Genomic DNA, 13,530 nt, shown 5'->3' on the forward strand with positions numbered 1-13,530 from the left:
ACTGAAGAACTGGTGAGGAAAGCTGATGCAGTGGCTACTCCATGTGTGGAAAACAGTCAATGTGCAGCCATAAAGGAACTTATGGGTGGAGGCCCCAACACACACATTAATGCTATGGTGTGCATCAAATAGGCCTTGCCAAGAGAGGCATCTTTAGAGAGCTTAACCAATGAGCTCACATGACTGAAAGCTAAACTGAAGAGACAGGAAGAGAAGGTAACTAATCAGGAATGAAACAGAGAACAGCAAAAAGAACACTTGGTCTTGATTTCAAAAATGTTTTTGGGCAGTGGCAAAGCACTGCACAAGGCCCTGCACTCACCCAAACCTGATCAGAGAGTGCCAATAAGTGCACATGCTCATCAGAATTGTTCACAGCTCCTGCAGTACAAATTAAATTCAATTTTGAATGCTGTTTACCAGTTCTTTGAGGCTTTTTGTCACAGGAAAGAAGTCTAATTCATTATTCTTGATTGACACAGGATGTTACATCAGTGTCTTTTCCCAATGAGAGAGCAAATGCCAAAAGAATACAAAATTATCTATCCTTGTAGCAGATGCTGACGTGGACTTTTCTTATGGCTGATGTGAATGGACCAATAACAGAAGCCAATTCTTTAAGACATTTTTCTGATGTGCCCAACTTAGTTAATAAGTGTCTCATAAAAGGGCTTATCACTCCAAAACTTATTAACACATCAGAATGCAATATTCTTTATGCCCAAGCAATGGACTGTGCAATGATATTTGGGCAAACAACATATACTGCATCAGTATGTCACATCCTGGGTTTGTGTCCATCTTAATGCAAAGTGCATACATATGTATTACATGAGAAGCCACTGGGTTCTCCTGTGCACATGTCTTTAAAGATTTTGGAGTTGAAGGATCAATGTATGCCACTTAGAGTCCAAATTGATGAGTGGAAAAGGATGTGCGGGGAAGAAAAAGAGGCAGTGACAAACTCACATACGCAAAATTTGACTTGGAGCAGGCACAGCAGGAGATACAATACTTCTGCAACACACAGGCTTGCAGGCAATCTCCTGAAGGACAGAAACATGTTGGGAACAAGAAGATTCTTGGACTCTTGACAATGAGAGCTTATGAGGATTTAAAAAGTGCACTTACTCATGCTTCATTACTGACATATCCAATTCCTAATGCTCCCAACACCCTGTTGGTAGATGCTTGCCAAACGGCAGTAGGAGCAGTCTTGCACAATCAGTATCTGGAGGGTGGCAGCCATTGACTTTCTTCTCCAAGACCTTGTCGATACAACAACAGTCATGGAGCACCTTTGATTAAGATCTTCTAGCTATTTATTTAGTGGGGAAACATTTCCGCCAATGGTTGGAAGGTGACATTTTTTTTCTGTTTCCACTGATTGTAAGGCAATGATATCTATCTTCAAAGGAATCACAGATCTTAATTCTCCATGGCAGGTGCACCCTGCAGAACTAATTGTCTGATTTTCCATTGATATTCATCATTTTACCATTTCGCATGTGGATATTGTAAGCCCTCTCCCTCCACTTGATGGGTACCATTTGTTGGTTGACATGACAGACCAATAAGAGGGTGGTGAAATGTATGCCCTGAACATTAAAGATGATATTAGCTTGCTTTGCAGAATATTGGTCTTTTGCACTACCACTGGTTTTACTGGAATCAAACACACCTGTAAAAGAGGACATGGGTTGCACTGCTGAACAGCTGCAATATTGTGAATTGTTGAAGGTACCCTGTGATTTCTTCTAACCCTCACCCCACCTAGTTTTCAGACTAGAGATGTGCAGAATTTTTCCACAACCTACCGTCATATAAGCACTGTCTGACATGAAAACCCCCTATAATTCACAGTGTAAGGCCCATCTTTTCAAATAAAGACTTTAATACACACAACTTTGTTTGGATCAGAGATGATACAGTCAGGCCATCACTTTTATATGCGTCCATTTTAGGTTTTCAACATGGAGACAAAGTGTTTATTATTGAGAGAAATGGCAAGACCGACAGTGTAATGCCAGATTGCCTAACATCTGCTTATGAGGTAGATAAACTGACCCTATGACTTATCTTAGAAGAAAGATTAAGGAAAGGCAAACCTACATTTCTAGCATTTGTAGACTTAGAGAAAGCTTTTGACAATGTTGATTGGAATACTATCTTTCAAATTATGAAGGTGGCAGGGGTAAAATACAGGGAGCGAAAGGCTATTTACAATTTGTACAGAAACCAGATGGCAGTTATAAGAGTCGAGGGGCTCGAAGGGGAAGCAGGGGTTGGGAAGGGAGTGAGACAGGGTGGTAGCTTATCCCTGATGTTATTCAATCTGTATATTGAGTAAGCAATAAAGGAAACAAAAGAAAAGTTCAGAGTAGGTATTAAAATCCATGGAGAAAAAATAAAAACATTGAGGTTCGCCGATGACACTGTAATTCTGTCAGAGACAGCAAAGGACTTGGAAGAGCAGTTGAATGGAATGGACAGTGTCTTGAAAGGAGGATATAAGATGAACATCAACAAAAGCAAAACGAGGATAATGGAATGTAGTCGAATTAAGTCAGGTGATGCTGAGGGTATTAGATTAGGAAATGAGGCACTTAAAGTAGTAAAGGAGTTTTGCTATTTGGGGAGTAAAATAACTGATGGTGGTCAAAGTAGAGAAGATATAAAATGTAGACTGGCAAAGGCAAGGAGAGCATTTCTGAAGAAGAAAAATTTGTTAACATCGAGTATAGATTTAAATGTCAGGAAGTCGTTTCTGAAAGTATTTGTATGGAGTGTAGCCATGTGTGGAAGTGAAACGTGGACAATAAATAGTTTAGACAAGAAGAGAATAGAAGCTTTCAAAATGTGGTGCTACAGAAGAATGCTGAAGATTAGATGGGTAGATCACATAACTAATGAAGAGGTATTGAATAGAATTGGGAGAAGAGGAGCTTGTAGCACAACTTGACTAGAAGAAGAGATCGGTTGGTAGGACATGTTCTGAGACATCGAGGGATCACCAATTTAGTATTGGAGAGCAGCATGGAGGGTAAAAATTGTAGAGGGAAACCAAGAGATGAATACACTAAGCAGATTCAGAAGGATGTAGGCTGCAGTAGGTACTGGGAGATGAAGAAGCTTGCACAGGATAGAGTAGCATGGAGAGCTGCATCAAACCAGTCTCAGGACTGAAGACCACAACAAGCAATGAAGGGGGCCCCTATTAGACTTTCTGGAAAACTGAAAAGGTTTGCTGATAAATTAATGGGTACTGCCATTCAACAGCTCTGCAAAAAAGGATGGGGGAGGGGGGCTGATGAGATGGACTCCAATTAATAATTGAGTTGAGTATCAGGAGCTCAATCACAGATTACTAAGATTAAAACGATATATCTTTGAGTATGTATGATAACTGAGGTTCCTTGATTCCTTAGCATATTTGCTGGTTTTCTGTGTTTTATGCCTTGAAGAATATTGTATCATATTGCTAATGAAGTGCAATATTATCAACTAGTTTATGTTTTATGGTGAGTGTAATAAATTCCCCAAAACAGCACCAAAGAGCTTATTATTGCTTCCATGTAAGATTTTCAATTTATTTTAAAAAACAAATTCATAATTAGTGGTAAAAATTCAGATTTTCAGCTGTAAATATCATATTTCTATGCCACATACCAGAATAGTTTTACAACTGAACTAGCCACTTTAAGAGCTATATGCCATTCTATACACAAATATATCAAACAACACTCAGCCAAAATTGGCCCCTGTAAAAATGGGAAAAAATTACAAAATAAACTACCCAGTCATACCAAAACAATGAAAAGTGTACCATCATTCACAAATGCCTTTAAGATACATCTTTTAGAGAAACTGTACTATGGTGTAAATGAATATTTTGCAGCCATATATAAAAAACAGAAAGAAACTTCCACATGGGAAAAATATATTAAAAACAAAGATTCCAAGACTTACCAAGCGGGAAAGCGCCGGCAGACAGGCACATGAACAAAACACACAAACACACACACAGAATTACGAGCTTTCGCAACTGGCAGTTGCTTCGTCAGGAAAGAGGGAAGGAGAGGGAAAAATGAAAGGATGTGGGTTTTAAGGGAGAGGGTAAGGAGTCATTCCAATCCCGGGAGCGGAAAGACTTCCCTTAGGGGAAAAAAAGGACAGGTGTACACTCGCACACACACACACACACACATATCCATCCGCACATACACAGACACAAGCAGACATATTTAAAGGCAAAGAGTTAAGGGCAGAGATGTCAGTCGAGGCGGAAGTACAGAGGCAAAGAAGTTGTTGAAAGACAGGTGAGGTATGAGCGGCGGCAACTTGAAATTAGCGGAGGTTGAGGCCTGGCGGATATCGAGAAGAGAGGATATACTGAAGGGCGAGTTCCCATCTCCGGAGTTCGGATAGGTTGGTGTTGGTGGGAAGTATCCAGATAACTTGGACGGTGTAACACTGTGCCAAGATGTGCTGGCCGTGCATCAAGGCATGTTTAGCCACAGGGTGATCCTCATTACCAACAAACACTGTCTGCCTGTGTCCATTCATGCGAATGGACAGTTTGTTGCTGGTCATTCCCACATAGAAAGCATCACAGTGCAGGCAGGTCAGTTGGTAAATCACGTGGATGCTTTCACATGTGGCTCTCCCTTTGATCGTGTACACCTTCCGGGTTACAGGACTGGAGTAGGTGGTGGTGGGAGGGTGCATAGGACAGGTTTTACACCGGGGGCGGTTGCAAGGGTAGGAGCCAGAGGGTAGGGGAGGTGGTTTGGGGATTTCATAGGGATGAACCAAGAGGTTACGAAGGTTAGGTGGACGGCGGAAAGACACTCTTGGTGGAGTGGGGAGGATTTCATGAAGGATGGATCTCATTTCGGGGCAGGATTTTAGGAAGTCGTATCCCTGCTGGAGAGCCACATTCAAGGTCTGATCCAGTCCCGGGAAGTATTCTGTCACAAGTGGGGCACTTTTGGGGTTCTTCTGTGAGAGGTTCTGGGTTTGAGGGGATGAGGAAGTGGCTCTGGTTATCTGCTTCTGTACCAGGTTGGGAGGGTAGTTGCGGGATGCGAAAGCTGTTTTCAGGTTGTTGGTGTAATGGTCGAGGGATTCAGGACTGGAGCAGATTCGTTTGCCACGAAGGCCTAGGCTGTAGGGAAGGGACCGTTTGATATGGAATGGGTGGCAGCTGTCATAATGGAGGTACTGTTGCTTGTTGGTGGGTTTGATGTGGACGGATGTGTGCAGCTGGCCATTGGACAGATGGAGGTCAACATCTAGGAAAGTGGCATGGGATTTGGAGTAGGACCAGGTGAATCTGATGGAACCAAAGGAGTTGAGGTTGGAGAGGAAATTCTGGAGTTGTTCTTCACTGTGAGTCCAGATCATGAAGATGTCATCAATAAATCTGTACCAAACTTTGGGTTGGCAGGCTTGGGTAACCAAGAAGGCTTCCTCTAAGCGACCCATAAATAGGTTGGCATACGAGGGGGCCATCCTGGTACCCATGGCTGTTCCCTTTAATTGTTGGTATGTCTGGCCTTCAAAAGTGAAGAAGTTGTGGGTCAGGATGAAGCTGGCTAAGGTGACGAGGAAAGAGGTTTTAGGTAGGGTGGCAGGTGATCGGCGTGAAAGGAAGTGCTCCATTGCAGCGAGGCCCTGGACGTGCGGGATATTTGTGTATAGGGAAGTGGCATCAATGGTTACCAGGATGGTTTCTGGGGGTAACAGACTGGGTACGGATTCCAGGTGTTCGAGAAAGTGGTTGGTGTCTTTGATGAAGGATGGGAGACTGCATGTAATGGGTTGAAGGTGTTGATCTACGTAGGCAGAGATACGTTCTGTGGGAGCTTGGTAACCAGCTACAATGGGGCGGCCAGGATGTTTGGGTTTGTGAATTTTAGGAAGTAGGTAGAAGGTAGGAGTGCGAGGTGACGGTGGGGTGAGGAGTTTGATGGAGTCAGGTGAAAGGTTTTGTAGGGGGCCTAAGGTTCTGAGGATTCCTTGAAGCTCCGCCTGGACATCAGGAATGGGATTACTTCGGCAAACTTTGTATGTAGAGTTGTCTGAAAGCTGACGCAGTCCCTCAGCCACATACTCCCGACGATCAAGTACCACGGTCGTGGAACCCTTGTCAGCCGGAAGAATGATGATGGATCGGTCAGCTTTCAGATCACGGATAGCCTGGGATTCGGCTGTGGTGATGTTGGGAGTAGGATTAAGGTTTTTCAAGAAAGATTGAGAGGCAAGGCTGGAAGTGAGAAATTCCTGGAAGGTTTGGAGAGGGTGATTTTGAGGAAGAGGAGGTGGGTCCCGCTGTGATGGAGGACGGAACTGTTGCAGGCAGGGTTCAATTTGGATAGTGTCTTGGGGAGTTGGATCATTAGGAGTGGGATCAGGATTGTTTTTCTTCGTGGCAAAGTGATATTTCCAGCAGAGACTACGAGTGTAGGACAGTAAATCCTTGACAAGGGCAGTTTGGTTGAACCTGGGAGTGGGGCTGAAGGTGAGGCCTTTGGATAGGACAGAGGTTTCAGATTGGGAGAGGGGTTTGGAGGAAAGGTTAACTACTGAATTGGGGTGTTGTGGTTCCAGATTGTATTGACTAGAATTTTGAGGTGTTGGGGGGAGTGGAGCTGGAAGTGGGAGATTGAGTATATGGGAGAGACTGGGTCTGTGTGCAATGAGAGGAGGTTGAGGTTTGTTGGAAAGGTTGTGGAGGGTGAGTGAGTTGCCTTTCCGGAGGTGGGAAACCAGGAGATTGGATAGTTTTTTGAGGTGGAGGGTGGCATGTTGTTCTAATTTGCGGTTGGCCTGTAGGAGGATGCTATGTACAGCCGGTGTGGATGTGGGAGAGGAAAGATTGAGGACTTTGATTTGGGATAGGAGTTGACGGGTGTGTTCATTGGCCGAGTCGATGTATAGGTGAAGGATTAGGCGGGTGAGGGCTATGGATTGTGCTGTTTGGAACTGGTATAAGGACTGATGGAAAGAAGGATTGCAGCCAGAGATGGGAACTTTAAGTGTGAGGCCTTTGGGAGTAATGCCAAATGTCAGACAAGCCTGAGTAAATAAAATATGGGAGCGTAATCTGGCTAGGGTGAAGGCATGTTTGCGGAGGGAATGTAAATAAAATTTAATGGGGTCGTTGTAGGGATGTTGTGAGGTTGACATGGTATTGGTAGGTGGAAAGGGTAATATGAGGTTAAAGTGAAAGTAAAGAGAGATTTATATAGGGAGAGATAAAGGTGTGAAAAAAGTCGAAAAAGTGTTGGTTTGAGATGAGCTATGTTGATCATGTGCTGAACTTAGGTTGGTGAACAACAATGGGTGCAAAGGTTGGGTAGTTATGTTGTCTCCAGATCACGTTAAAGGGTGGGGAAATTCAAGAAAATTTCGATAAATTCAAGAAAATTTCGACAAAAAAATTTTTTCGAAAAAAGTTTCGAAAAAATAATTTGCGAAAAAATAAAATTCGAAAAAAAAATTTTCGAATAAAATCTCGAAGAATATGTGTGTAAATGTATTCAAAGGACTGGTTATGTACTGACAGGTTATGATAATGAGGCTAACAATTGTTTGATGAAGAAATAATAACGTGTAAACCTGTGGGAAGCTGCTAAAAAATGATCGGTTTTGTGGGAGAAACGGGAATGGAAATAAAACGAAAGTTGTTGGAAAAAAAACTGAGATGGTTGTGTAATGGGTGAAAGGAACTGAAGCTGTGAAATAGTATTCACGAGTTTACACGAAATGTTTGTAAACTTGGAACAATGGATTTTATAGCAGCGGTTATGTTGAAAGCGTTGAAAATTTTAGGTTATGGTTTGGAAGTAAATTACGAATTATTGAGTATAATTAGGCAGGATAAAATGTATGGTAGATTACGGAAAAATGGAAGATGAATACAAAGTGGAACTTCTTGTACAAACGAAAAGAGAAAGTAAGACGATAGAGAAGATTTCGAAATGCAACAGAGACAATAACAAACGTAATTGTTGGGTTCAAATTAATGACTATGTAAATAAAACAGAAAGAAACTTCCACATGGGAAAAATATATTAAAAACAAAGATTCCAAGACTTACCAAGCGGGAAAGCGCCGGCAGACAGGCACATGAACAAAACACACAAACACACACACAGAATTACGAGCTTTCGCAACTGGCAGTTGCTTCGTCAGGAAAGAGGGAAGGAGAGGGAAAAATGAAAGGATGTGGGTTTTAAGGGAGAGGGTAAGGAGTCATTCCAATCCCGGGAGCGGTAAGACTTCCCTTAGGGGAAAAAAAGGACAGGTGTACACTCGCACACACACACACACACACATATCCATCCGCATCCCGCTTGGTAAGTCTTGGAATCTTTGTTTTTAATATATATATATATATATATATATATATATATATATATATATATATATATATATATATATATATATATATATATATATATATATTAAAAACAAAGATTCCAAGACTTACCAAGAGGGAAAGCGCCGGCAGACAGGCACATGAACAAAACACACAAACACACACACAGAATTATGAGCTTTCGCAACTGGCAGTTGCTTCCTCAGGAAAGAGGGAAGGAGAGGGAAAAATGAAAGGATGTGGGTTTTAAGGGAGAGGGTAAGGAGTCATCCCAATCCCGGGAGCGGAAAGACTTCCCTTAGGGGAAAAAAAGGACAGGTGTATACTCGCACACACACACATATCCATCCGCACATACACAGACACAAGCAGACATATTTAAAGGCAAAGAGTATATATATGAACAGCCCCTTATGTTTAAATGATTCTTGCATATTTAAATTCTGTTCTCCTGGCATCTCATAACATTCTACTCATGATATATCTATCCTCAAATTATTGTTTTCATAATATTGTAATATGATTTAGTGTAACAGTACATCACAAAATTGCAGATATTCACAAGAATATTTACCTTAATCAGTTTTAGTACAGGCTTCATCTGATTAGTACCACTAAGCAGATGTTTCTCCCGGTGCCAAAAACATATTCGAAAATCTGTGCCATAGTCACTGGATTTGGGAACTGCATACCATTTCTACAACACATAGTAGACAATGACACATCAATTACTGAATGGTAAAACGAAAGACTTCAGTAGTAAAGGACAAAGCTAAACTGTTTTTAGGAACATCCATTGTCAACGCTTGTTGACCAACAATGCGTACTTTTCACCCACTGCCTAGTTTCCCAAATCTATGATACTAACCAGTACCCTCATTGCCACTCAGCTATCCCACCCCATTAGCACCTAAATCTCTTCTTGTCACTGTTTATACCACCTCCAACACACCAATATCTTCCATACTCAATGCCTTGTTACTCTTGTATACAACTTCTCCAAATGTCATACCAACTCCAAGCACATGATCTCATTCTTATACAGCTGACCAAATAGAGCCTTGTCTATAACTACTTCTACTTTTGAGGAGAAAATATAGAAACAAATCTGTGCTGTGGCCATACAAATTTATATGGCATACTTATATGTCAATAAGTTTATGAACTGTCTAGATGAAACCTTCTTAAACACCCAACATCCTAACTCTCTTATCTGGTTTATATTTGCTGATGATTTCTTCATCGTCTAGAAACAATGATACTCTATCCTTGTTTTTTCATAGTCTCAAAATCTTCTCTCTTATTTGCTTCATGTAGACCTCTTCATTCGAACTTCCTTCACATTGGCCCTCACCTTCCTGATAGCTCCATAAACATTCTGTTCATATTAAGCCCACCAAACACCAACAGGACCTCCATTTTTAAATGTTCCATCCCTTCTAGACTAAAATGTTGAGCCATATAGTCTGGCCACCTGTAAACAATGCATCTGTTGTGAAATTTAGTTATTTATTTATTGCAATATGCATTCCACAGATCCATTTTTGCATGCTAACACATTGATGTAGAATGATCCAAAACATTTAATTCATTATTATTTGTTTCCACCAGGACAATAAACAAAGATTAAGAATACAAATTGAAAATAATAATAAAATCACAATCAGTAAGTTGTAATTACACTCACAAAGAAAGATTAAGATACAAGTTTCAGATTATATCCAAACAATTTTTTTATAGGGTAACAGTTACCATTTTCTGACTTACAGATCGCCAATTAATCTAATTACAGCAGCAAGATATATTGAATCAGGAATATACAATAATACATGGTAAAAATAATCTTAGCTATGTCTGCTATGGAATTCTTCTGGAGAACATAACTATTTTTCAAGCAAGAATCCCTTTAGTTTAGTTTTGAATAGTACTTTATTACCTCATAGACACTTCATATTACTATGAAGTGCATTGAACACATGTGTGCTTGTGTATTTTACACCTTTTCGCACCTGAGACAAATTTTTCAGGTCACAGTGTATGTCACATTTCCTTCTTGCATTATGATGACGTTATGTTTGATTCATTTCATATTGAGAAGGGTTGTGAAGCATGAATGTCACGATTGAAAAAAGATATTGTGAAGTAGTGCTTAGCATTCCTATTTGCTTACAAAGGTTGTGACATGAGGTTCTTGGAGACACCTCGCACAAAATTCAGACAGCCTTTTTCTGACTTGTAAGGCCTTCTTTTTAACACTGGTGAATTGCCCCAGAAGATTATTCCGTAACATATAAGTGAATGGAAGTAGCCAAAGTAAGCAGATTTTGAGATACTGATGTCTCCAATTTGGGCAGTTATTTGGATGGCAAATGTTGCTGAACTAAGCCTTTCCAGGGATGGTGGATATGGTGTTCCCAGTTAAGCTTGTGATCTATATGTAAGCCCAAGAATTTAAAACAATTTACCCTCTGTATCTATTGGCTCTCAAGTGCAATGTTTATCTCCTGCAGGCTTTTGTGACTGGAATGGAAATGAATGTAATTGGTTTTGCTGAGGTTTATTGATAGAGAATTTACTGTGAATCAATTCAGAACATCCTCAAGTAATTGGTTTGCATTTAATTCTAGGTCAGGGATGTCTCATTGCCTATCACAATACTTGGGTAATTTGTAAACATTGTAAAGTTGCTTGCTTTGTTTGAGAACAAAGGTAAATCATTGATATATATGAGAAACAGCACAGGACCAAGGACAGAACCACATGGAACTCAAATGCAACCTTTGCCTTTCTTCTCATTCACACTTGTCAAGAATATGATTGCATGATAAGGTGTTGAAAAGATGGTTGTAAACAGTAGTGTTGTTTAGCTGTGGAATGAAGAGTCTTGGGAGGCCTTTTGTGAGAGTGACTGAGTTGTCTAAAAAATTTCTGAATACAGAATATTCAATGAAGAAATGTTGTATTTGACATTTCACATACCATCAGCTTGACAAGCCTAAATATAGTAAATATATTTGTTCAGCCAAACTGGGATACCAAACTCATAGCACGAAAAAAAGAAAATGTGGCCAAATTCAAGATCTTCAGGTAAGTAAAGTTTTCCAGTTTAGTAAGGTGAACATACCCTTCAGCCGTGCTTCCATCAGAATTATGACAAAAGTGTGTCCAGAGGACAAGTCATTATACAAAAGTAATTGAAGTGGTATGTTACACTCTCAACCACAAAATACCACAACTATATTCTGAGTAGTTATTATTTAAATGATTTTTCAGTTGGTTCACAAAACTTACAAATAAGGAAGAAATGTAACAAAAGTGTGGTGAGTTTGAGATTTTTTAACTGAAAAGTTTTCATGTTCCATGAAAATGCGGCTGCAACAGATATTTTCCTTGATTTATTTGTAGTTTATGAACTAGGATGCAAGCACTAATACATTCAGCAGACATTGTTAACATTGGCAGTCTGTCTAAATAGCACTGCAAAGAGACAAACAACAAATTCTGGCTAACGTCATCATCATCATAACAGGGTTTGTCAGGAACAGTTTTATTTTTGCAAGCTTTTTTTATTTTAGAATTGTTTACGTTTTTAGTGATGGTTATAAAGCTTTATACTCATTTTATACATAACGTAAGATAAATTCAGTGTACAAATGGAAAAGGCAATTGCAATACTTACACGTTCTTTCATTTCTGGCTCCCAGCCACGCAAATTTTCTATTTCTGGGTCGTTTTCAAATACAAAGACAGGAACAAAATCAAGTGATAAACGTGGTTCTGGGTGTTCAATAAGTGTAACAGTTAGAGTAACAGCAGGTCCATGACAAGATGGCGTGAACTAGAATTAAGAAACAAACATGTTATATTAGAGTATGAAAATTGGAAAGTAATATCAAGTGAAACAAAATAGATGAAGGCCTGTAAATACTAATTACAACACTTATTTTCCACCAGTGCAGCCAACAAGTCTCTATCAAGTATCACAATGCTCATTAATAGACACATGCTGCAAATAACAGTATTCTATTTACTGGTAGATCACAAGGAAATAGTTTTTCAATAAAAAAATATTGTTTAACAATACACCTGACAATTCACAGTGAAATAATCCTCAGGTGTGAAGGGTCTATATTAGGTATTAAAAGATGGCAAAACTTTAAGCTGTTGGACAAAAATTACTTTTTCAGAAGCAGAAAACACACCACACCTACATAGGATTCGAGCAGCTGTAGACAATAGTCATGTATGTGTGTGTGTGTGTGTGTGTGTGTGTGTGTGTGTGTGTGTGTGTGTGTGTGTGGGTGGGTGGGTGGGTGTGTGTTTTTTCAACTTCTCAAGAAGGACTTTTTGTGTAAGGATAGAAGTTTAGTGATCTTTGGACTGGATCTGACTTGGATTCAATGCCTCCTATGTGTGGTGGGCAGAAATCTATCCTTTTCGTAATGAAGTTATTCCATCCTGGACTTTCCATTGTTTAATGTAACTGTTGAAATATATCAACTGTGAGATACTCAACAAAATACATAAAATCCCACAGATCCAACTTGGATAATCACAAGAACTGACTTTCGTGATGAACTCAACACCTACTAACTGATCCACTGCACACCACTCTGCTAGAGACTATGAAGGTATTCACAACTGGGAGGCTTTTTTCCCAGATTGAAACAACTACAAATTTGTATATTTTGAGTTTCCTATGGCAACTGACCTTGAATATGATGAATTTTCATGTGGCAAAATGAAGTAACACTATGGTTTGACAATGAGAGACACTTTTTGTGTTTGCACTTCTGCCATATGTCAGATCTGCAACTATTTATGGTGAGAAATTGAGCTAGATCTGTTTGTACTGTTCTTGGGTCTCCATCTGGATGCAGTCTTTTTCAAACCACGATGTTTCGACAGCATTCCTTGCCCGTGATCTTCAGGTGATACCTGCAGACTGAGCGTTTCTGCTGAATCTCCTGACCTTTATACTCTGATTGCTCCCCACCCCTTCCCCCATGACCTGTCGCATGCAGTGCTGTGGTGAGGGGTGGTTGGGAGGGGCAGGCTGCTGGCTGCTGGACGTGAACTGTGAACCATTAGATGTCCCGTGGCCTTCATTGGGCACCGAAGTTGCTTTGGGTCGATGCTGTGGT

General features: G+C 40.2%; 1 protein-coding gene across 9 annotated transcripts in view; it reads right to left on the bottom strand.

Moving 5' to 3' along the window:
* LOC126353879 (cyclic GMP-AMP synthase-like receptor) overlaps positions 1-13,530 on the bottom strand; it is a 324,472-nt gene that overhangs the window by 147,864 nt on the left and 163,078 nt on the right. For all 9 annotated transcript variants that reach the window (XM_050003074.1, XM_050003077.1, XM_050003079.1 and 6 more), the window contains 2 exons: positions 12,066-12,224; positions 8,961-9,083 (listed from right to left, as the gene is read on the bottom strand). In XM_050003074.1, coding sequence (XP_049859031.1) covers positions 8,961-9,083; positions 12,066-12,224 — 282 coding nt within the window. The remainder of the gene's footprint in view (positions 1-8,960; positions 9,084-12,065; positions 12,225-13,530) is intronic.

Source organism: Schistocerca gregaria, chromosome 3 (genome assembly GCF_023897955.1).
Source record: "Schistocerca gregaria isolate iqSchGreg1 chromosome 3, iqSchGreg1.2, whole genome shotgun sequence".
Classification (NCBI taxonomy): domain Eukaryota; kingdom Metazoa; phylum Arthropoda; class Insecta; order Orthoptera; family Acrididae; genus Schistocerca; species Schistocerca gregaria.